This window comes from Plasmodium berghei (genome assembly GCF_900002375.2).
Source record: "Plasmodium berghei ANKA genome assembly, chromosome: 14".
NCBI lineage: Eukaryota > Apicomplexa > Aconoidasida > Haemosporida > Plasmodiidae > Plasmodium > Plasmodium berghei.
In genome coordinates, this window is record NC_036172.2 from 926331 (window position 1) to 951474 (window position 25144).

The 25144-nt window shown below is 21.9% G+C and overlaps 8 protein-coding genes across 8 annotated transcripts; 6 read left to right on the top strand and 2 right to left on the bottom strand.

Moving 5' to 3' along the window:
* Positions 1-30: 30 nt before the first annotated feature.
* On the top strand, positions 31-840 carry PBANKA_1424100 (mediator of RNA polymerase II transcription subunit 21, putative; the record flags this gene model as incomplete). Its single annotated transcript, XM_034567580.1, has 3 exons — positions 31-117; positions 249-575; positions 694-840. 3 exons carry the CDS (start codon positions 31-33, stop codon positions 838-840), a joined length of 561 nt encoding a protein of 186 aa, XP_034424063.1.
* A 2325-nt stretch (positions 841-3165) lies between these two features.
* PBANKA_1424200 (conserved protein, unknown function) lies at positions 3166-6403 on the top strand (the record flags this gene model as incomplete). Its single annotated transcript, XM_034567581.1, has 6 exons — positions 3166-3168; positions 3549-5251; positions 5373-5466; positions 5645-5672; positions 6080-6191; positions 6358-6403. The coding sequence occupies 6 exons, from the start codon at positions 3166-3168 to the stop codon at positions 6401-6403; spliced, it is 1986 nt and encodes a 661-aa protein (XP_034424064.1).
* Positions 6404-7686: 1283 nt separating this feature from the next.
* On the bottom strand, positions 7687-8978 carry PBANKA_1424300 (conserved protein, unknown function; the record flags this gene model as incomplete). The annotated part of the gene is made up of 2 exons (XM_034567582.1): positions 7687-8531; positions 8969-8978. The coding sequence occupies 2 exons, from the start codon at positions 8976-8978 to the stop codon at positions 7687-7689; spliced, it is 855 nt and encodes a 284-aa protein (XP_034424065.1).
* A 2871-nt stretch (positions 8979-11849) lies between these two features.
* PBANKA_1424400 (CS domain protein, putative) lies at positions 11850-13118 on the top strand (the record flags this gene model as incomplete). The annotated part of the gene is made up of 4 exons (XM_034567583.1): positions 11850-12294; positions 12427-12588; positions 12691-12931; positions 13025-13118. The coding sequence occupies 4 exons, from the start codon at positions 11850-11852 to the stop codon at positions 13116-13118; spliced, it is 942 nt and encodes a 313-aa protein (XP_034424066.1).
* Positions 13119-14724: 1606 nt separating this feature from the next.
* PBANKA_1424500 (conserved Plasmodium protein, unknown function) lies at positions 14725-16530 on the top strand (the record flags this gene model as incomplete). Its single annotated transcript, XM_034567584.1, has 1 exon — positions 14725-16530. The coding sequence occupies one exon, from the start codon at positions 14725-14727 to the stop codon at positions 16528-16530; it is 1806 nt and encodes a 601-aa protein (XP_034424067.1).
* A 2505-nt stretch (positions 16531-19035) lies between these two features.
* Positions 19036-20601, top strand: PBANKA_1424600 (conserved protein, unknown function; the record flags this gene model as incomplete). The annotated part of the gene is made up of 1 exon (XM_034567586.1): positions 19036-20601. One exon carries the CDS (start codon positions 19036-19038, stop codon positions 20599-20601), a length of 1566 nt encoding a protein of 521 aa, XP_034424068.1.
* Positions 20602-22523: 1922 nt separating this feature from the next.
* Positions 22524-22739, top strand: PBANKA_1424700 (conserved protein, unknown function; the record flags this gene model as incomplete). The annotated part of the gene is made up of 1 exon (XM_034567587.1): positions 22524-22739. The coding sequence occupies one exon, from the start codon at positions 22524-22526 to the stop codon at positions 22737-22739; it is 216 nt and encodes a 71-aa protein (XP_034424069.1).
* Positions 22740-24054: 1315 nt separating this feature from the next.
* On the bottom strand, positions 24055-24648 carry PBANKA_1424800 (U1 small nuclear ribonucleoprotein C, putative; the record flags this gene model as incomplete). Its single annotated transcript, XM_034567588.1, has 1 exon — positions 24055-24648. One exon carries the CDS (start codon positions 24646-24648, stop codon positions 24055-24057), a length of 594 nt encoding a protein of 197 aa, XP_034424070.1.
* Between the last annotated feature and the right edge of the window lie 496 nt (positions 24649-25144).

Here is a 25144-nt window from a genome sequence, read left to right on the forward strand (position 1 = left end):
AGTAAAAAAAAAAAAATAGTTTAGTAAGAAATGATTAATAATTTTATATCTCCACAAACTAACGATCCCATCAAGAAACTACAGAATTTGCTAAACAATTGTTTACACTCAATAATAGTAAATCTATGAATGAATAAATAAATAAATATACATATTTATAAAATTGGAGATATACGCACTCTCATATATGCATTTTTATGCTTATTCAATAGTATGCATTATTTTCATTTTTTTTTTTTAATATTAAGGATGTTTTTAGTAACTTATCTTATACTGGAGAGTTTAAGGAACTCGAAATCGTTCCAGAGCATTTGAGTGAATATTGCCATTTTACCAATTTGATAGAAAAACAAAAAAAAAAAACTGAAGGGAAAGAAAATGGTGAATTAGGGGAACATGACGAAACGGTGAATGTAACAGAACAAACTCAGGATGTGGAAAAAAAATATTTTATAAAACCAAATTTCGATAAATCTACAGAAGACGAAATTTTAGATCGAGTAGAAAGAATGAATTTGATTTTAACAATGATAGACCAATCTATTGATGAGTTGCCAGATTCAGAAATTAATGAGGTAACATAAAAAGGATTAAATGAGGGGATTTCAAATAGTTTTATAAATAAATTTCAACTGGCTTCGAGCTTTTCCTTTTATTTTATCATTTATTTTATCATTGATTTATTTCTTACAGGATAAAGTATGCAAAGAAATGAAACGACTCCAAAAAATAAAAGATGATTCTAAAGAGGAATTGAAAAGGCTTTATAAAGAATATGATTATATTTATAATTATGCTACCGAACATTTACGAAGTTTTATTGTTAATATTGAGGAATAATAAAATAATATTTTTTATTCTATACATGACCTAAGCAATTTTCGGTATTCATAACGCCTTCAATAACTTGAACATAGTTTTAAAAAAATATGTTTTATTGCCATTTATATTTTTTTAAAACTTTTCATGGATGTGCATATATTTTTTCTGCACCATTGTTTTTTTGTTGTTTTAAGTTTTAAACTAATTTTGAAAAATAACTTTACTATTTTTCAAATAAAATAATAGGCATAAATAATATAAGCAAATAACTAAATAAATAAATGTGCCATATAAAAGCACTAAACGGGGATAAAAAAATGCTATAACAAAATTTTTTAAGTATGATGAAATATATATAAATCAAAATAAAATAATAAAATTAAGCATTTATTATCTCTGTAAGTATTGCACCACAAAAATGGACACTAAAGCAATGGTTATGAATTTTTCCCTTTTTTTTACAAATGTTTTATGCATAATATATATTTTAACCATTAAAAATTACTCATAGGAAAATGTTATTTTTATTTGATCATATTAAGACTAAATAACTCCAATTATTAATAGCATTAAACTCTAATATACCATACAAAAACACGTTTTTTGGATATTTGTCAAATAACACATAAGTCGAAAAACGAGAAACTAAGATTCGTTTCATTCTCAGTTCTTTAGTTCTTATGGAAAATATGCCTCATTGAAAAAATACAAAAATATTTTTTTTTTATTTTTAGTATCAAACCTAATAATTAATATAATAATTAATATGAAAATTAGAATTTTTCTATATACATTTTTATTAAATGTGTGTTTAAATACTATATACATGTTAATATTTTCTTTATTAATAAAAAACCATATATAGGGAAAAATTTTATATGAATATAGAGCATATAATAATTACAATAATTTATGTATAAAAGTAAATTTGTTTTTTTATTTATAATTGCAAATTATTAATGTATTAAAGCGGAAACTGATCAGAACAAATATAAAAAACTTATTAGAATAAACATATGGTAGTATAAAAAAAACTCTATGAATATAAAGCAAATAATGCAACCATATATATAATAAAAAAAAATAATTATAAGTACAAAAATGTTATAATCATATTTTATTTACAATTCTAACTTTTATTTTGTATGTTCCAAAGTTTATAGTACTACTTATAGATAAAAATACCTTTAACGACCATAGGAATATCTATATGTCGTTATATACCCATGCATACTATTTTACATACTCCCCCTCTTTTTTTTTTGTGATATATTTTTAAAAAACTTTGAAATTTATGGCTTTTAACAAAATTAAGATAATGAAAAAAAATAAAACTTTTTATTGTAAACCCTTAATTTCTTATTAAAGTAATATAAATTTGTTGGAATGTTGGAAACCTATAAAACCTACATATTTTTTAAAAGCACCAAATTAATAATTAATAATATATATTATTTTAGATTTATTTCCGTTTCCAATACACCTATAATTTTATATTTCACAAAACATGGCCGTTAATTATTATATGCATATGTTATATACTGTAAATTAAAGAATGTCGTCAAATTATTTTATAAAAAAGGAGATATAATTAAAACGTTGTATTTCTATTATATAGTATTTATTGCTATTTGCCAATTTTACTGCATATGTAAAGTACTTATTTTACAATTTTTTTTTAGATGAAAACACATTATAATATATAAGGAGTACATTTCAGTTTATTATTTAGTAAATATATAAGATATTTTATATAGGTGAAATTAAATATACCGTTTTTTTTTAACATATAACAAAGTAGTTATATATATGTAAATATGTATTTTAATAATACGCTTGTAATATATAGGTTATCTTCTTATATATATTATTAATTGTTGTTTTTTTTTATGAAATTATAAAAACACAATATTTTCACAAATTCGTTTTCATATTACATATATATATATATATGATAAAAAATAACAAAAATACATATTTTTATGCATATTAAATTTTTTATACACTATAAAAAACGATAAAAAGAACAAGCTATATTATAAATTGTAAAAAATTAAAATACCCAATTTTAAAATAAAACATATTGGGGAAATACATTTTTATATATGTTATCGAACTTATTAAAAAAGTAAAAAAAATATAATTGTAAATTAGAGAACGGAAAATTATATTAATTGCGTGAAATAATATAATTTGTAACTTAAAAAATATTTAAAAAAAAAATTTTAATTAAGACGCCGTATATTTGATTATTATTAATTAAAACTGTATTAATTCATTGTTAAGTTTTTAATATTTTTTCATTACTATATTTTTATTTTTTTTGAAGTTCCTTATGTGAAAATGGTAAGAATTAAAAAAAAGAAAAAAAAAGAAAAGAACAGCATATTTATATTGAGGGGTGTTTGTATACTACAATGGTGTTTGAATAATAATGCACACAAATATATGTTTTCTATGGAAAAATGGGGAAACTATAGTAAAAAATGGTGGGAAAAATGGTGGGAAAAATGGTGGAAAAAATAAGCCTGATTGGTTATTTCATTTTTTCATGATATGCTATATGTAGTTACGCTTATCAAAATTTTCATTTCCCTATGGTCAAATAATTGTTTCATTGCTGTTCATTCAAAAGCAATCTTTCTTCGAATTAATACCACAGTGCTTCCATTTGATCTGTATGTAGTTTGCTTGTTATTTCTCTTTTTTTTTTTTTTTCTATGCAGAGAATACTATTATTTGGGGATGAGAACTTTAGCTTTTGTAACGATTTTTTAGCAGAACATGAAAATGATGTTGTTGAGGTTTGCAGTTGTTTAAAAGAAAATGAATTAAAACAAGAGGCTAAAAATAATATTCAAGAATTAAGTAGAAATATTGTTATCCATTATGGTATTAATCCTGTACAGCTCAAATCAAAATTTGCACCTAATACTTTTGATGTGTTATATTATATTTTACCTGGATTATCATTTCATGGCTATCCAGATTTTATTGACCCTCAAACAGAAATGTTTAAATTACGTTTAAATTTATTTACTTTTAGCTTTTTAAAAAGTAGTAAAAATATAATAAAACCAGATGGTTATGTATATTTATTATATCCAGAAGAAAATCAAAAGCTTGAAGGTAACTCCGCCGAAACAACTGCTACAACTGCAAACAATGAAACTGAAAGCATTAATGATAATAATGAGAATCATGTAAAAGAAGGGAAAGATAACGATTCTGAAAAAAGAAAATGTAATTTACCATTTCTACCTATTGAACCTAAAAAATTAGCTAAATTTTGTAATATATCTAGAGAGTATAGCAAAGATTATTATTTAAATTTATCCAATCACGAAAAATGGCTACCTGTCTTGTTTAATATGCCAATTGTTAATGAATTACCCGAATGGGTAAAAACATGTAAATATTATTGTTTTAAAATGACAGAAAATACGAATAATAAAAATAATAGTGCTAATAATTCGCCCCAAGAAAGTAAAGAAAATCAAATAAAGGAAGAAAATAATGCGGAGGAAGAAGAAAACAAAGAAAATGAAAATGATTCAAAAAGAGAAGATGAAAAAAGACAAGATGACAATGACGAAGAACAAAATGAAAACAATGGCGCCATAGAAAATACAAACAAAAATGATGACAATTATAATGAGGATGAAAAAGAAAAAGGAAATAAATCAAACAAAAAAACAAAAGAAAATGCTATAGAGCAAGTAAAAGATAAAGAAGATCCTGATGAATATAATGTATTAAAAATTCCACCACAAGTTTTTGATTATCCAATTGAAAAATTAGGGCATGTTAATGAATGCTTTTTATTTAAATTATATTCAGTAAATAGTAAAAGTGTTTTAATTTCTAGATTAACTTTAAAATATGATCCAAGAATATCAGGATGGAAAGGGGATAACAAAGTTAAAAAAGATATAATGAATACATCTATGGGCATGAATATGAATAATATGAATATGATGAAAAATATGAACAATTTAATGAATATGAATAAATTTAAAGGTGGAAAATATAAAAATAAACAAAATAAAAATGATTTCCAACAACAATATAAAAATAATATGATGCAAAACAATATGGTATATGGATTAAATAAAAAAGGGAATGTCAATTTACCTCCTCCGCCACCAACTAATTTAAATATGCAAGCGAATAATGTCAACATGCCTAATCAAAATATGAACTATAAACAATCAAAATTCCCATTTGTTAATAATTTTAAAGTTATTCCAAATAATTTATCACAAAATGTACAAAGTACAATGACAAACATGTCAATTAATGTTAACCCTAATATTTCAAACAACATGATGAATCCATATATCAATGGGGGCTACAATACAAACTTTAGAAATAATATTTATCAACAAAATATGCCCATTCCATCACCTATGGGAGCCTTTAATAAGAAGTAATTCAATTGAATAAATTTTATCATATTATTTTTTTTACTATATATGTATCACCTATATTAAATAATATACAATTTTTTTTTTTTTTACAACTTCTTTTTACTCTTTTTATTTTAATAGAATGTATCAAGGGCACAATATGAACATCAAGAGAAAAAATGATTCATTTAATTGTGATAGTATGGAAAAGAGCTACGATAATTTTAATATGAAGGTAATATATTATTTTTTTTGTAAACCCAAATTACTAATATATCATTCGTGAATTATTTGCATGAATATATAGCATATGGACTTTGTTTTGTTCCTCTATTTTGAGGATCATTTGAATCTTTATTTTTTGGAATTCTTCACTTGCACATATATATACTTATATTCATTTTTTTTCTTAGGAGAACTACAAATCAGATGATGGTAATAGTAATTATTTGATTTCTCATTCATAATAATTAAAAAAAAGAAAAAAATACATTTATTTGCACAAAATACGAAAAATAAATTTATATTATGTATATGTGAACCCGTATATATATGTATGCATTTGACCGTTTGTAAATATAATAGAATGTACAACGTAACAAGGGAATAACAAATGCATATGAATATTAAAACTAAAAAAATTATGTAAAAAAAAAAAAAATTTTAATGAAAGAAATGAAAGAAGTGAAACAATTTGTACTTATTTTGATCCTTTCTCCAACATTCAATGCATTGATAAACGAAGGGAAATGTTGTTCAAAAAGCGTCATGTATTGTATATATGCATATACGGATGCAATTTTCTTTCCATTTATACACATATTAAAACAATGTTTTTTTCATCTTAGACATCAACACCATGAATGCATACAATGATGACTATGAACATGATAAATTCGATAACAGTGGAAATTCTAAAAATATTCACATAAAAAATGCAGAAGACCCAGATTATTACTTGTAATGAATAAAAAAATTAAAATAATAAAAAGATAGAGATACATAATTTTCTTCCATCATTTGTACAAATACTATGTATTTTTTATTTATATATATTTTGAAATTTTATATATTCTTTATAATTTATACATTTTTACGCATAACATTTATATATACATATTTCCAGCTTGCAACAACAAAGGAGAAACCCAAATCAATATGGGACCTATTAATTATGGGGGGTTATGTTATTAGCAAAAAGTATATTGAATTTATCTTAAAATTATTTAATGTTTTGTGCGTTTTATGTTTTTAATTGTTTATATATATATATAATGCTCTATTATTTCGCACATTTATGTAATTTTAAACAACTTATGATGTTTTTATATGTATATAATAAATACATGTATACCATATGAGATTTTTTTTCAAGAGTAAAAAGCGTTTCGTTCATAAATATAATATATTCTGTTTATAAATATGTATTTTGTCGAGAAAGCGCAGTTTGTTCTTTTATAAAATTAAAACTAAAAAATTATAAATTATAAAATTAAAATTATAAAGTAAAACGATTTAAATTAAAAGGCATATACCATTTCACGTTTAAAATAACATGCGTATATTTCTCTATTAAATTTCCACAATGTTTATACAAAAAACTACCACATGGTATGTACACTCATTCTTTGGATATAAATGTTATATAAAATAGCGAAGAAATAAAAAAATAAACACATTAAATAGATAGCCAATTGAGTAAGCACACGGCTAAATGATTAAAATACCTTATTACATGAAAATAATGACGTAAATTCAGAAATACTTTTCATAGTTAATACTGTAAAGGCCTATAATAATAATGTGCAAAAAATTTTAACTAATATTTTAAAAAATAACTTATTTATCCACCATAAATATTACAAAATATACATTATTTAAATAAAAAGAAAGAATATTTATGCGTGCATATTGTTTATTAAAAGGAACCGATTTGTTCTATAATGTTGAAACTGCAATTCTCTTGGCTATGCACGAAATATTTATAAGTATATAATAATTTTTATGTATAAATTCAAATATTATCATACGTATATCACATTTTTCTTTAATATATACATAATGTTTATTTATAACAGAAGCTTCTATTTCTTACATGTACATATTATTCAACTGTTATATGTAAATATAATTTATTAAAATGTGAAAGATTTTGTGCGTTATGTATTATTTAGCATTTCATAAAATATTGTAATAGAAATAAGTACATATATTTTCATATGCATATTTATTTATTTTGTATTTTAAAACTAGTTCAAACAATAAGATTTAATATGTATGTTTGCAATTTAAAATAAAATTGTACTGTATATGTATCGCCAATTATGATAGTGATTAAAGATTTTATAAAAAAATAAAAAATGTCTTTCAAAAAGCAAAATTAGTATATAATAATATATATATTTTTTGTGTTAAAAATTAAATAAAAAAGTAAAGATAAAAGAAATTCGCAGAATTATTTCAATGACACTATCTGTGAATCGTTATCGAGTTTAAAAATGCTTGGACGTTTTTTGACAAAAAATCCTAATTTCATTTTTAAGCCGGCAGGTTTTTTAACTTTTCCTAATTCTGTTAATGTGGTTTTTCCATTTTTTTTTATAAATTCAATAAGGTTTTTTTCATATTGTTCTTCATCATCTAATTTGGATTTTTTTGATGGCCCACTACCATTTCCATCTAATGATCTTTTATTATTTCCCTTTTTTTTCTTTTTATCTCCTTCCTCATCATCCTCTTCATCATCTTCATCTTCTTCGTTATCTTCATCTTCTTCGTCATCTTCATCATCCTCATCATCTTCATCTTCTTCATCCTCGTCATCATCTTCATCCTCTTCATCATCTTCATCATCTTCATCCTCTTCATCCTCTTCGCCATCTTCGTTTTTTTTATTTTTTAGTCTAAAAGCACTTGAATTTTTCAATGTATTTTTTTTAGTCAATATTCTAGCTGCTTCATTTTCATATTCATCATCCTCATCAAACTCATCTTCATCTTCGTCTAAATTATCTTGGCCAAATGAGACTTCATAATATCCAACAACATGGACTTCATCAGTTGTTCCACTAGTTTTTATTTTGACTTCATTATCTAACATTAAAAATATGTCCAAAGGAGTATCTTCACATACATTTTTTTGTAAGCAGCAAATATTATAACAGCCATTGGCATCTTCTACTTGTACATATAATTTCCCATCATCTTGAGGATTGTTTAAGCATGCTCGTGATAAATGGATAACAGAATATCCATCCTTGGGTTCTGGGATTACAGTTTCTTCAGATTTTATTACTTTTCCTAAAAAGGTGGTAAATTCATAAATATTTATATATCATAAAAATCATCAAAACGTATACATATATATTATATCTACGTCTACGTTATAACATGTAAAACTATCTTGAGGCGTTTTTCGGGCCCATATTTAAAATTTGCACAGCTATACAACATAATGAATATAATAACATAATTATAAATAAAGTCGTTCATTAATTAACCCCTAAATTGTATGTTTTCACATTTATATATGATTCATAATACATTGCTACAAAAACAAATCATTATCTAAGATATTGTTTCTATAAGCGCGAATGTATTGCTTGTTACTACTTAAAATTGCTATATATATAATTACTGTATATGTATACATATTATTCATATACTCTTAAATATTCATAGATAAATTCACATTTTTTAAATATTTCATTGCATGTTTCATTTTTATTATTACTTACCATAAAACATTTTGTTGTGTTATTTTTTTTAAAGATATTTTGTTTTGGTTTTATTTACTTTATTTCTTTATGAATAAGTGTGACTTAAAATTTTGCTTAGTAAATATAATTGATTTTTTTTTTAAAGTATAATATTATGTTTTATTGATAAAAATATTTTTATATTTTTTATAAATTTATATATATTATAAATATAGAGATATAGATTGTTATGCGTTAATAATAAAAAAAATGTAATGGTATCGAAAAAAAAATTTGTAACAAACGTAAGCCACCTACTTTGCGAGATAATAAAAATATTAATTAAAAATTAAGAATAAAAAATAAAACCAATATACTATCATAAATAAATTATTTATATATTTACATTATATACAAAATTATCAAAAATCTTTTAATTGCCAATAATTTAATATATACTTATTTTATGGAAAAAAAAATGTATATAATTAAATTATTCTATATAGCCATAACATGAGTTCCTATATTTATTTTATTTTTGGTTATTTTTTGGTTATTTTTTGGTTATTTTTTTCATGGGTATAAATAATGGAAATACAAAAAAATAAAAAGCTATTATCGCATGCAATCTATTAATACATAAATAAAACCATTTAAACATGTTATAAACTTACATTGTATATTCATATTATTCTTTTATCTTAAGATTATTTTGTAGACGTTTTTAAAAAATGAACAAAAAAATTAGTATATAAATAAATATATATTATACATATAGCTTGTCAGTATTTTGCTTCACACCCAAAACAGTATGCATATTATTATTTTTTTTTTTTTTCATCATAATATAGTTCAATTTATATTGGGCATTATGTAGAATACGTCCTACCGAAAAATAATATATTAAAATTTTGTCCAACCTATTTTCACGAATGTGTTTTGTAATAAAATTTTGTATAAATATACTAGCATTTGACAAGGAAACATATATATCAATTTTTTTTTATTGATAAATTTAAAAAAACACTGTCAAGTTACATATATCTTTTCACCATATTATAAAATAAATGGCTAGCTTGAAAAAAAAACACACACAAATAGTAATTATAATAATAACATTAAAATAACTAATATACATATTTAAATGTTACAATAAATATGGTATATTGTACCTATTATATATATACATATATTATTATTATATGATTATGTATATGACCATATTATGAGCTTCAAATAGCGGCTATTGTATATATATTTTATACTTTATTATTTTTTTATAAATTTTATTTAAAATTTTTTTATAATAAGCCCTTTATATTTCATTTCATTAAAAAATTTAATAACATACACATAATTGCAGGAAATAGTTGTTAAAAAACCATTTAACTACTTGGTTGTTAACAATATTGTATATCGCTTATTTAACATATAATACAATCTATATTATTATATTCGTTTGGGCATCATATTAACAAGGATCGTAGAAGATATCTTCCCTTTCCCATTATGAATTTTATGTAAATAAACATAAAACATAGATAGGTGCTAATACACTTATGAGGATTGATAGTGAATAATTCAATATTTTCGATTTTAGTGATTTTATCTTTTTTTATATCCTTATAAATCACCAAAATGATTTTAAAAAATAACTATCATAGTATATCTATCAAAATATATGAGTAAATAATTTTTTCTAAAAAATATTAATCTATATCATCTTATATACCATTTGTTAGTTTTATGTTATATTTTTGTTCTTTGGTTTTCGTATTAAGTATTTATCATGCTATGATAATAATATGCCAGTAAAAGACATCAAGGAAATTATAAAAATTAATTATTTATAACACAATAAAAAGGGAATGTTCCAGTGTTATATGCTAATTCGCAGAAAGATATATAATATATGATTTTTTTTTGTTTGTGTCACATAAATATATAATGCTAATTGCATGTGTATATATATAAGCTCATATTTCACATTAAAAATATGTAAATGCATAACATAAATTGGAAATGAACAAATTATTTCAAAATTAATAGATAATTATCAAAAAAGAAAAAGACCAAACATTAAACCTTCCATATTGTTTCATATTGTATATGGATGTATATCACAAGTATAATATTTTATACTTTGGACACAAGCCTGTTTTAAATGGTTTTAACACATATTGTGTAATAAAAAACATATTTTAGCATTTAAATAATGTTCCTATTATGCCATCAATTAGCTTTGCTAATTTTCGGTTTTATATAAGGAGTTCATCATTATAAACATATTTTACAAATATTATGAATAAAATAATTAAATGATTTAATATAATAAATTAATGTAAAATAATTTTTTAAAATATAAATAATTCTTAAACTAAAAACTTTAGGGAAAATACTAACATGCAGAGTAAATAAATAAAATAACAATAATAATGATTAATGAAAATATATAGTAATAATGTAATATACCAATTAAATGATGATAACTCATTATAATCATCAAAACTATTTTCTTAAGTTTCTATTATTCATTAATTAATAAAATTTCATGTGTTATTAAAATATAAACGATAATTATATTTAATCCGTCCATATAATACCCTTTAAGATCAAATATACTTTTTTGTTTTTTTTTGTTTTTTATGTTATATTTTACCAGATATTTTGCTAACTAGTATGTATACAATTAAAGCAAAATATATTCATTCTTTACAAATAGAAATAAAATAAAGCAAAGTAAACCAAAATAATTTGATTTTATCTAAAGTTTTATTTATTTCTATACCAGCGTGGTCTCTTTTTTTTAATAAGCCTAAATTTTTAACATTATATATGACAACCATTTTTACTTTACTAAGTCAACTTTTTTTTTTTTAATTAAATCCATAAGAAAAAAACGCGCACACACACACACAATATGGAAAATGAGAAACATGAAAATATGCTAATGCATATTGCCCGGGACTTTAGATCAATAGACGATTTAGTGGATGTGTTTTTATCGTTTTTGGAAAATAAAACTGATTATTTTCATTTGATGATGAATGATGATGATATACAAACATTATCAAAAAAGTATGATGGAGATATTGCAAAGGTTATATTAAATAATAATACATGTGGGTTTAAGGCGAATAGCAGAGAAACCGAATTAATGAAATTATTTAGAAAACATCAATTAAAGTATATAATTAAAAACCAACCATATATAATTGAAAACGAAGATATGAGAAATAAATATTTGCCGCCTTGTGATGAATTAAATAAACTTAGTAACATCCAAATTGCAAAAGCAAAGGATACCCAAAATGCGGCACAAAGAAACAATCGAAGCATTCACACCCCAGCGTATGATTCCATCAGTATAAAAAAATAAAATAAATAATAAATAGAAAGAAAACATACAATGGGACATGAACAACATATATTAATAGACATTGTACATATATTCTTATGCATTATATATACTTATTATTTTCTACTTTTTTAAATAGACGAAAAACACATATCAACATGGAACGGAGGAAGGACGGAAAAGTATTTTTGGAACCAATCCTTAAATGAAATTAATTTAGAAATTCCATTAAATAAGGAAATAAAACCTAGTGAAATAAAAGTTGAAATAACTAATAAACATATAAAAGTTCAGCATTTAAGTAAGAAACGAAAAAGTGTACTTATTAGTTAAGATTGTAGTTATATACTGTGTATTATTACTTTTAATATGAAAAAATATAATAATTTTTTTTCATTTACAGATGAAGTAAAATTAGAAGGAATGTTCTATGAAGAGGTGAACAAACAGGAATGCATGTGGAATATCGAAGATAAAAAAAAAATTATTATATTTTTAGAAAAAAAGAAAGAAAATTGGTGGTCATATGTAATCAAGGGAGATCCAGAAATCGACACAACGAAAATCGAATCAAAAAAAAATTTAACAGATTTTGATGAAAAGACCCAAGGAGAAATAAGAAAAATGCTATATAAACAAAAAATGTAACCCCATTTTCCTTAAAATGTACATTATAGCTTATTATGAAACGTTCATATATGCATACATATATGCTCATATTTATTTATTTTCCTCAGGATGAACGAAGGATTGAAATCCCCTGAAGAATTAAAAGAGCAATTTTTGTTAAAAAATGTATTGGATAATAAAGGGCTTCCATTTCCCAAATAAAATTGTGTATTGTTATTTCATTGAAGCACTATTTAATTGTTTTTATTTCAAATTGCAATAACATACGTCTTGTAGCATATTCATGAATACATATGTATAATTTCATGAAATACAATTATAATATGAATGGAGCTATAATGGAACACGCATATTGTATGCATAACCTTTTTTATTTTTTTATTTTTTAATGATTTAAATTAACATACTACGAATTAACTCCAATTTATATTGTGTTAAATTAATATGCCATAGTTAAGTAACAATTTATTCATTTATAACTGATGCATATTATAATGCATATTTTATATAATTTGAAAATTTTTACTATGAACTGCATTTTATAAATTAGCTGTCCAGTTAGCTATTTTCCATAATTAAAAAAAAAAATTATAAATAATTTTATAATAGAGTCCAATATTGTTTTCCGATAAGGTTATATTATAATAAGAATGAATATAGGTAAATTGTATTTAAATATGTTTCATTTAAGTTTGAATATGTTAAAAAGTAATAAATGCTGTCTATTTAATGGCTGGCCTTAACTTTATTCTCTTTTCATACTTAAATGTTGCACATTTTTGTACCATGGGTTTTTTATTATTTTTTAATATTTACCTTTAATACAAAAAAAAAGTGTGTGCGAATGATAATAAATTTAAAATAACAGTAGCAATATCTTACTATGAAAAAACTTTCTTTTTTCAATTAGAAATATTTTATAACCATAAAAAAATAAATAAAATATGTATTCACACATGTTATATATATATATGTATATAAATATATGCACATATGTATAACTATTAAGTACATATAAAATGAATATATAATATTATATATATAATATTTTTGTTTTAATTGCGATAAAAAATATTATTTATATACCTAAATAAAGTTGTTATTTGATATGTTGTGTGTCTATTGAAATAATTACACAAATTTCACACATAAATATTAATTTGATTGTAACTTCTAAAATAAATTGTTTTTATAAATATTAGTTTCCTACAAAATATAATTATTCATTACTTTTTAATTTTTTATTTATTACGTGAAAATATAAATTAAAAAATAAATTGAAACAATTATATATATAATATTTCATATATCTATTCTCTTATGGAATCTCTATAGCTATTATTTTTTATTGTGTGTTTTTTTCATTTTTAAGATTTTAAAAACATGTTTTAAAATTCATTATGTTACTTGTATATGCTGTTAATGGTTGAAAAGTTTATGCAAATATAGTCCCATCTTTTCTGCTGTCTGTTACATATTATTTTAAAATATTTGTTAAATTACCTACATAAATTATACATAGATTTTATATATGTCTATGTATACATTTGTAATGTGAAATATATATAAAATAACAATCAAAAGTGTATTTCCTCATTTTTTTTACGGCACATTTAAGTTCCGACGTTATTTAAAATTGCAGTGATGTTTTTTAATTCAACATCACTGTGAGTATACATAAAAAAAATTAAAAAATATAGTAAACAAATGTATAATGGTATTATCAATAAAATACTCTACAAATTGTATTAATATTTAGTAATTTTAGTATATATATGTAAATATAGGCGTATTTTATCTAGTTGAAATGGAAAATAGTGCAAGATATTACTATGATGCACCAAATGGCAAATGGTGGTATTTCGAAGTCCTGTCAAGAGAATGGATAGAATGTGAAGAAACGGGAAATGAAGAATTACCAACTAATGATACAGTAATTGAAAATAATTTCACACAAGAATGCTCAAAAAAACATACCCTTAATAAATGCCAAAAATCAGTAGAAAAGAAAAAGATAAATTACAAATCATACCGTAATCATAAATATATAGACAGACGAACTGAATTAAACATTAATGGTGCACAAAAAGAGCAAGGTGATTACTCATTAAAAAAAAACGTCCCGAACACTAATACTACTAGTAATAATGTTAATGATAAAAGTGATAAAAACGAACCGCCAAACGATTTGGACGATTCAGTAAATATTGCAAATAATGAAGTGACTAATGTATTGCATTTTTCTAAAAAAAATATGAAACGTATTCAAAATAAGAACAATATAGAACATAGTGAAGAATCAATGAAAAAAAATGATGATGATACACAATATTACAGTGAGATTCATAATACGGAAAATAATTATGATTATAAAGATGAATATTTGACAGATAAAAATAATAACACATATGATATAAATTCGTGTGATGATAAAAATCCTTTAAAATGGGAAAATGAAAATAATAATTATGATAAAGACAATACTTATTATGATGAAGAATGCATAAATTATGATGAAAGTGGCGAATATTATTATGAAAATGAAGACCCTTATGAGGAAAACGCTAACTCCCAGGTATATGAAACTTATGATGAACATGCCAGTTATGATGGATATGAAAACTATGGGGAATATGAAAAAAATGGAGAAAAAGATATATATAATGAAAAAGAAAAAGATAAAAGGGAAGATGATATAAAAAATGAAAAGAATGACGAAGAAATAAACAAGAATAAACTGTATATAAATGGGGAAAATGATTATAATAAAAATCCCATAAATATCGAACAAGATGACAATATTAACAGTACCAATGATAATGTATCATGCTTAAGTAAATCTCAAAGTGATAATCAAACACTTAATGATGAAAGTATAATAAAAAATGTGGAATATAATAAAGAAAGAAACATTTCTAATTCTTTCAGTTCGCATTGTTCAAAAGATTCTAATGAGTTAAGTGAAAAAATTAACAGTCTATTAAAATATTCTAGTAATAATTTTTCTAGCCATCAAGAAGATAGTTCTGTTATATTAGAAAATTTATTGTCTCGTAGCTATACAAGAGTTGATTATTTAAATTCAATTAATATGACCGAAAAAAAAAATAAGATCGAGCACAATGATAGTTTACACAAAAGCAATAGTAAAATGAATAAAACAGAGGAAAGTACAGGTTTTATTGATTCTGATAAAATAAATAACAATAATAATAGCAATAAAGAAGATTGGATAAAGAAGAAACAAAATAGTTTTAATGAAAATAATGATCCTCTATATAATGATAACGAAATAAACTGTGTTCCTTTCGTTAGAAGGGCCACAAGGAAACTTACTTTTAAAAACCAGGGAGGATTATCTGGATGTTTAAAATTAGTTCATGAAAAAAAAAAAGAATTATTGTCTTCAGCGCAAAATGACGTAAGTGACATGGAAATTAAAATTGCAAATTTTAAAAGAAGAGCTAGAGAATTAGCACAAAGATATAAAACAAAAAATAAATCCTCAAATGATCAGACAAAAGCACCTTCCGAAAAAGTTCGATTTGAAGATATTGTTTTTCAAGCCCAAAAGCAAAAAAGAGAATTACAAGAAAAAGGGAGATTTCAATAATATGCATATTTATCCTAAAAAAAAATTTTTTGTTTCATAATTTTATTAGTTATTATACTATAATGATTACAATTGTTATGGCAGTTGTCATAAACATTACTCTATTATTTTAATGCCAAATAGTATAGCCAACAATAGCAATATACAGTAATATCAGTGGCCCTTACATTCGAACTGAAACAGATAAAATATATTTTTTTATATTTATATTAAAAATTGCATATTTTAAAAAATGTTATTCCATATTATTATATTTTTCGTTGTGTTTTTATTAATATATAACTAGTTGTTTTACACCTTTACAAAAACGGACTTAATATTTTCTTTAAAGTTATTTTATTAAATAAATTCGGGTGTAAAATAAAAATAATACCTAAATTATTTAGATAATCATATTTAATTATAGAAATACAAATAATGAAAACGAAGAAATCGGGTTTTTTTTCTAGAAGCCTAAGACTATTAGCACCATTTATTATTTTTTTTATAATTAAAATATATGCATATTGCATAAAAAATAATGTTATAATATTTATACTATTTGTTTTGTTTTCAAATTGAGATTTGATTACTTAAAATATGTGCATTATTGCTTTTATATTTTAAAGATAATACCACGTTAAACAACTAGAACACATATTATATACTTTTTGCAAAATATAATAATAAAAATAGGATTTTTTATACAATAGATTAAGAATATTATTATATGGTTATTTACTAATATTTTATTGCATTTTTATGACTTTTAATATAAGTAATATTGTATAATTCCAAACAATAAGCAAAAAAGAACAAAAAGGGCAACTACTAATAGCCTACTATATTATAATAAAAGCTTACTAGCGCAATATATAAAATATATTTTTATATAATTTGGAACCCTAATATATATAAACCAAATTTTATACAATATATGGAATTTAATGATATTTTTTACATAGTACTAAATATTATATAATACTATTTTTTATCATTATTTTTTCGTCGAGTTAAATATATATTATATTTTCATAAAAATCATAATTTTTATCATATCAAGTATTTTAATTATTCTAAACATTGATTTTTAATTTTTGCAGCAACATAATATATATTAAATTTTATAATTAAACAATAAATGACGTGGTTGCAGTATATACTACTAATATACCAAATGGGTCGAATATAAGTTTTATTTTTTTTGCTGTTTTAATAATATATATAGAAATTGCGAAGTAAATAAAAATTATATATCGCCTGCATATAGAGTCAAATATTATATATATATATATATATATAATAATATTATATTTATTAAAACCATTGCCTTTTATATATCATTCTCTTTTAGTCCTAAAAAAAATAAATATATTAATTTTTTATATATTTATTTAATGCTTTTAATAACACCGCCGTTTCAATTTTCAAATATTTTTAATTATAATTTTTATCATTATTCTATTTTTTAAACTATTGTTTTTTTATTTATATTGAAAAAATATTTTTTAAAAAGCATGTGATCTTTATATGTTTTTATTAGTCTTTAATAAATATATTTTAGAATTTAATTTTATAATATACTATTTTATAATAATATATTTACTTTTATATATTATATTTTGGTATATTATTATTATATTTTTATTATTTATATTTTAGTAGTATCTTATTTTGTACATCCTCGTTTTTTTATATTATATAATCAAAATAATTCATTATAAATGTTAAAATAATAATATATAAATAATAAATACATTTTTTTTCTTTATCCCTCGAGCATAAATGTATATTTGAATACATGATATGCTTAACCATATTATGCAAAATAATGTTTTATAAGTATTAAAAAAAATATCGCAATTACACACATGAAATATAATTTTTTTTGTGTTTTTTTGAGATATATTTATATGCGCGTATGATATTTTTCCATAGTTTTTGATTATTTATATACAATTTAAAAAAATATTAAAAAATCGTTATAAGCATTAATGAACAATATATAAAATTATATATATATATATGTTGTTACACTAGTACAATATATGAATAACGAATACAATATATATATATATTATGATATGTTTGTATATATTTATATGCCATGTTTATACATTAATATATTTATAATAAGCTTTATATACTTTTTTATTATTATGGAATACACATTCGATGTTATGTATACATGCATAAGTCATCGTAATTAGTAGTACAAATAAAATTTTCATTTTAAGCTTTAAGCATATGATAATAAAATAAAAGGATAAAAAGGATAATTGATTTGATAATATTATTGCGTTAATGTTTATAAATTTTTCATTTTATTATTTGTTTTGTTGGTGATAGATCTTTTAATTTGCATCACGCTCAAAACAATAATATAAGTAGCTAAATTCATTTTTGATTCTTTCGTTATTTTACATAATTATATATTTATATTTTCGTTTTAAATTATGATTATTTTGATATATATCCATATGCACATGATATAAAAATTCCGTTTTTTTTCATTTACATAAAAAAATGTCATCAGCTAACCAATTAGGAATTTCAGAAAGAGAATATGAAGAAGCTCTAGCCGTAGAAAAGTTATTTTTTTTATCATCAAGAGAAAGATGTAATTATTGCGGTTATGGAAAATCAACTTTTGTTGATACATTTAATTATGAATTTTTATGTAACAAATGCGCATATAGAAGTAAACATAAGAAAAAAATTGGAGAAGATTTAATAAGTTATTATGATGTTAAAAAACTTGAAAAAAAATTCGGAGTTTCTTCATTTCATAATAATAGTCGAAAACATCAAAAAATGAGTAGCAGTCATAATAAATCCAAGTCTAAAAATAGAAACTCATCCAGTAAAAAATATGAATATTATTCAGATGATAATAGTTCAAATTCGGATTACGATGAAAGAATAAAAAAAGATAAAAATAAAAAAAAAAAAAAAGAAAAAAAAAAAAAAAAAGATAAAAAAAAAAAAAAAGATGGCATATCTTTTGAAGATTTTGATGATGATTTTTCTTTAAATGATTATGACCATACTACACCAGGCATGGTAGGAATTATGAATTCAAATTATATGAACAATTCAGATTATAAAAATTATAACTTAGATAATAATTATCAAGATTTTGATAGCGCTATTAATGCAAATTATAATAATATGAATGGAAATCATTTTAATGACTTTAATATACTTGCTAATCATCCAAATAATAATAGTATGCCTTTTGATAATCCACAATTTACAAATGATAATTATAATATGAACTATATGAATATGCCATATAATAATGAATTGGTGAATGCTAATAATAACAATATATGTATAGACGATTTTAATCTACCTGGATATAATAATAAAATGAATTTGTCTAAAAATTTTAACATGAAATCAAACGGTGATAAAGAAATTAATAAAATGAAATATAATCATTCTAATAATAATAACATCAATAATAATAAAATAAGTCTGCAATCATATGATCCATTCGATACTATGAGTAATAATAATGAAAAATATAGATATATGAATACATCTGATGATTTTAATTATTATGCAAATTCAAATTATTTAAACAACCAAGGAAATAATATGAACAATATGAATAATATGTTATATTTATTAAATAAAAGACAGTCGCTAAAATACAAACATGGCAAAAATAATAATAGTAACAATGTTAATAATTCAATGTATAATTCTTATATGAGTATGCCACAAAATCCTTATATGTTAAATAGTCAAAATATGGTTAATCCAAAAATGCTTTTTGATGCTAATATGAATAATAATAATTTCCATAGTATGAAAAATAGCGCCTCTTATGAACTAAATAATAATATACATAACAAGCCAAACAATAGTATAAATAATTTATTAAATTATTCTAAACAGAATAATATGAATGAATTTAAACAATGGAATGAAAATAATATGTACAATTCAGATTTTACTGCCATGAATGTATCGGATAAAAATCCATTTTCTTTGCAAAACATTATTCCGAATCCCCCAAATAATGTGCCACTCAATTGTATGAACACGTTAAGCAATGATATGAATAAAAACATGCATAAATAATCAAATTTCGCTAATTTTATTCATATTAAAAAATAAAAACAAAAAAAATGTATAGATTGAGATATATATAAATTGATAGAATTTGCTAGAGCAATATATAGAAAGAAATGAAACAATATGGGTATGTATATATACATATAGTTGAATATATATATTAATATTGTATAGAAGAACGATAAAAGTAATAAGTATATGATGATGAAACAAACAGGGGCATCGAAAAAAATAAAGAAAAAGGGAAATTAATATATTATGACTTTAGTTTTCCTTCATATATATATATATATTTTTTTGCCATTTTTGTTTCAAATTTATTTACACGTTTTTATTTGTATTTTTGTATATAACATAAATCATTGCATGCTTATAGTATTATTAATCATGCATATGTTATATAGTGTGTAATTACAAAATGTATTATTTTTTTATGCATTATATAATTTACAATGGATTCACTTTCCATGTGCATATATGTATTTAAGTATTGACATTTTGCATTTGGCTTTTTTAATTTTGTTTTATTATTGTTTTAAAAACATTTATTAGTACAAACCACATTTTTTTGTTTATTATTTATTTTTTTAATATTATATACGATTAGAACATTTTAAAACACTACATAGTAAAAATATTAAATTTCATTATACATATGTACTAATATACAGGATTGTTTAAATATTCCTGTATATATTTTTTTTCTCTGTATCATTAAAACTGAAAATTTAATTTACTTTAATTTTCAAATTTTTTATTTTTACTTTTGTTTTAATGCATACTTTGTTTTCCTTGAAATCAAGTCTTACTCAATTTAATCTATACATATGATAAATAATATAAGATTATCGTGATCTTATAAGGAAATATTATTTTGAATTCTAAAAAAGCATATTTATAATCCTTTATTAATAATATTGATAAAGCGTTTAAATAAATAGAATATCTTAGGGTGTTGTTTAGAATCATTACATCATTTTTTTTGATTAATTATCCAAAATAGTTCCAATTATATATATTTGTAGATTGAATGAATTCATAAATACTAATTTGTGGCGCATATATTTAGCTCCCACTATATACCTTTATTAAGCCAACCCCCGAAATAATGAAACAATAGAATAACCATATAATCAAACCAATGAAAAATAAAAAAGCGTCAATTGCACATTCAATCAATCTCTACTAAAATAAAAACTATAAATTCATCATAATTCTTCGTTAATTATAATTGTAAAATATATATAATGGATATCATAGATACTATGAATAGCTCATTGATGAAGTTGCTCATAAATTTAAAAAGAGTAAGACTAAAAGTATAATAATTAGTATACATTTCTTATTTTTATAATAGTAATTGCTTAAATAAAAAAAATATTTAATATATTATGAAATTGGAAAAATATATTTATAAGCCTATTAATTTCCATATTAACAAATAACTACAATAAATATTATTTTATTTACATATTTTATCATTCGTTATTATATAAAAGGCATCAGATAATACCACTTCTTATGTTAAAAAAATAAATGATTATGTTATGCTCATCAAAACATAAATTTATCGATAATATGTTTTTACTAACGAAATTATACATGATTTTTTCCGTATATATAATTATTGCTATTTTTATTTATCCCAATATTTTTTTTAATAAAATAGGATTTTATTATCTCTTTAAATTTGCCTTTTTTTGATGAATAAAATTCTCCGCTTTAAATAGCACAAACTTTCCAAAATTTTCAGTTTAAAATTTAAAATTTTAAATTTTATCCTTTCCCCTGATTTTTTACAATATATATAATAATACATGAAATATGTATATATTCCCAACTATTATACACAAGTAAAAATATTAAATATCAGCATTTAAAACCATATTATATATATTTATATAGTGGGAAACAGTAATTTATAAAAGATGACACGAGGTAATCAAAGGGATGTTGATAGAATAAGATCTTCAAAGAGAAATGAAAAAGTAAAACCAAACAGCACAGTAAAAGATGCTTCAAAAAATTTAAATGTCATTTGTAAATTATGTAGACACACTTTTATGTGTACAGTTAATCAATCAATTTTGAAAGAACATCATGAGAAAAAACACTCAAAGCATGCATATGAAGATTGTTTTTGACAATAAAAAAAAAATTATAAGAAAGAGGCGAAATTATAAAACTAATTCTTTTTACATTTTTTTTTATTATATAGCGTTTCTTTTTAATACTTATTTATATTTAATGAACTTATACTGGCATTATATATTTTTAACTTTTCACTTGCGCACGCATGCAATTGTATGTTTAACTGATTCCTATCATTCATTTAACTATTAATTTTTTTGACATACTCACCATATATATATATTTACATGTTATTTGATGAATACGCATGTTACTTGTTCATATATGTGACTTTTATATCTCCATTAGCATTTGTTGTTATTAAATATATATATATGTGCGTGTATGTGTAAAATATGTTGCATTGTTATATTTTATTTTGGCAAGACATTTCATGGCTTTTATTTTTCAAAAAACCTTTAATTTGACCCTTATTAAATGATCATTGGTATATTAAAAAAATATAATAAATACACAAAGCATATAATAATACTTTTTTTTCCAAACAAATAGTTACTACCAATATAACACCAGTGCAATATGCATATTAATATATTATTAATTTAAGTAATGCCAATTTATGAATGAGCGGAATAATTTGTCTAATTAATCGAATAGGAAATCCATAATTTAAAAAAAATATTATAAAATATATTTAAGAGTAAACTAAAATTGATACTTACACAAAGTCGGAATAAACTGCTCATTTATATGAATATAATAAGCGAAAATATAAAGAATAAAAGTTACAATATATAGCTTATATCACTTATTGGCATTATATGAGCATACACACGTTCGAAATATATATGAAATGGGAATGCTTGTATATTTTTTATTCTTTCATTTATTTATTTACTTATGTATAGGCTTATTAGCTTTTTCGCTTTTTAGACACAAAAAATATATATTAAAATAATATAAAAAATAAACGTCATATTAAAATTAAAAAAAATAGCAAATAAAACGTATAAAAAACAAGGTAAAGCAAAACAATGCTTGCATATCATTAAAAATACACAATTTTGAAATAAAAAATATAAATTAATAGTGAATTATAAATTGGAAATATCCATATAGCCAAATGAATAGTCATTTTATTGCTCATGATATATTTACACATGTTCTTTATTTAAAAATAATTATGGCAAATAGCTTCCTATGAATGTTAAAATCTTTATAACTTTAACATTTCATGTGAAAAAAAACTTGTATCAATCGTAATTTGTTAATTTCAACTTTTCATTTTTTTCTTTGGATGGAATATAATATATTTATAATATACATATTCATAAATTGATATAAATTTATATAATATATATACTTCCCTCAATTGGGTTGCTCATTATTTTTATTTACAAAATTCGCATTTTCCTTATTCACTTGATAATTGGAAAAATTATTACTATTCATATTATCATTACTCTCATTATTATTTCTATAATCTTGTTTATCATTTTTATATGAACTATTTGTGATTGGCTTGTTAGTATAATTATTATAAGGCTTTGGAATATTATTAATACGCTTATTATTGTGGAAATGATTGTTTGGATATTTATTAGAGCCAGGGGGAACATAGCCTGCTCTTGAATATTTATTATTATGCATACCAATAGAATGCTGATAATTTGAATTTCTATTTGAATGATGATAATTTCTCATAGGGTTATATTTCATATATGCATTATAATTTCCAGGCATAAAATTATTCATCATTGGATTTGCTAAAGTATTATTATATCCTTGATTTCCTAAAAAACCTAAAAAATTTTGAGGTGTAATACCTTCTTCTCTTAGTAAATTTTGAAAATATTCAATTTTTGCGCTAATATGTTTTCTACCTTGATTATGTTGTCTTCTACCTACTGGTGAACTGTGTGTTAGATATATATCGCAATATTCACAGTAATATTTTGGCATTTTTTTTAAATTACGTCGAAAAAAATGTGGATAAAAAAACAGAAAAAAAAATGCTATAATTATTTTCAGGGATATTCATATAATCACGATTCTGTAAAATTATTTAAAGAAACGATAATAAAATTTACAAACTTTTACTGGATTGCTAAAATTTCTGCGCATTGCTCTATGATGTTTTCGTTTTTTTTTAATGTTATACACACAAAATATATATATATATATATAATATACTTATTTATCCATGTATATGAGTATACTAAATAAGTCTATATTTATTCATTTTCTTTTTTTTTATTTAAAATAAAAAATATACTCTGTGTTAATGAACAGCAATAACTATAAGATATTGTCCTTTGTATGGAAAAAATAAACATACATTATCGCTTCGATAATATTATACATACATGGTTATCCTTACATGTTTGCTATAACAGAGCGATCTCTTTTTGTGGTGATTTTTTCGTTGCATTAATTATATAGATTAAAATATATATAA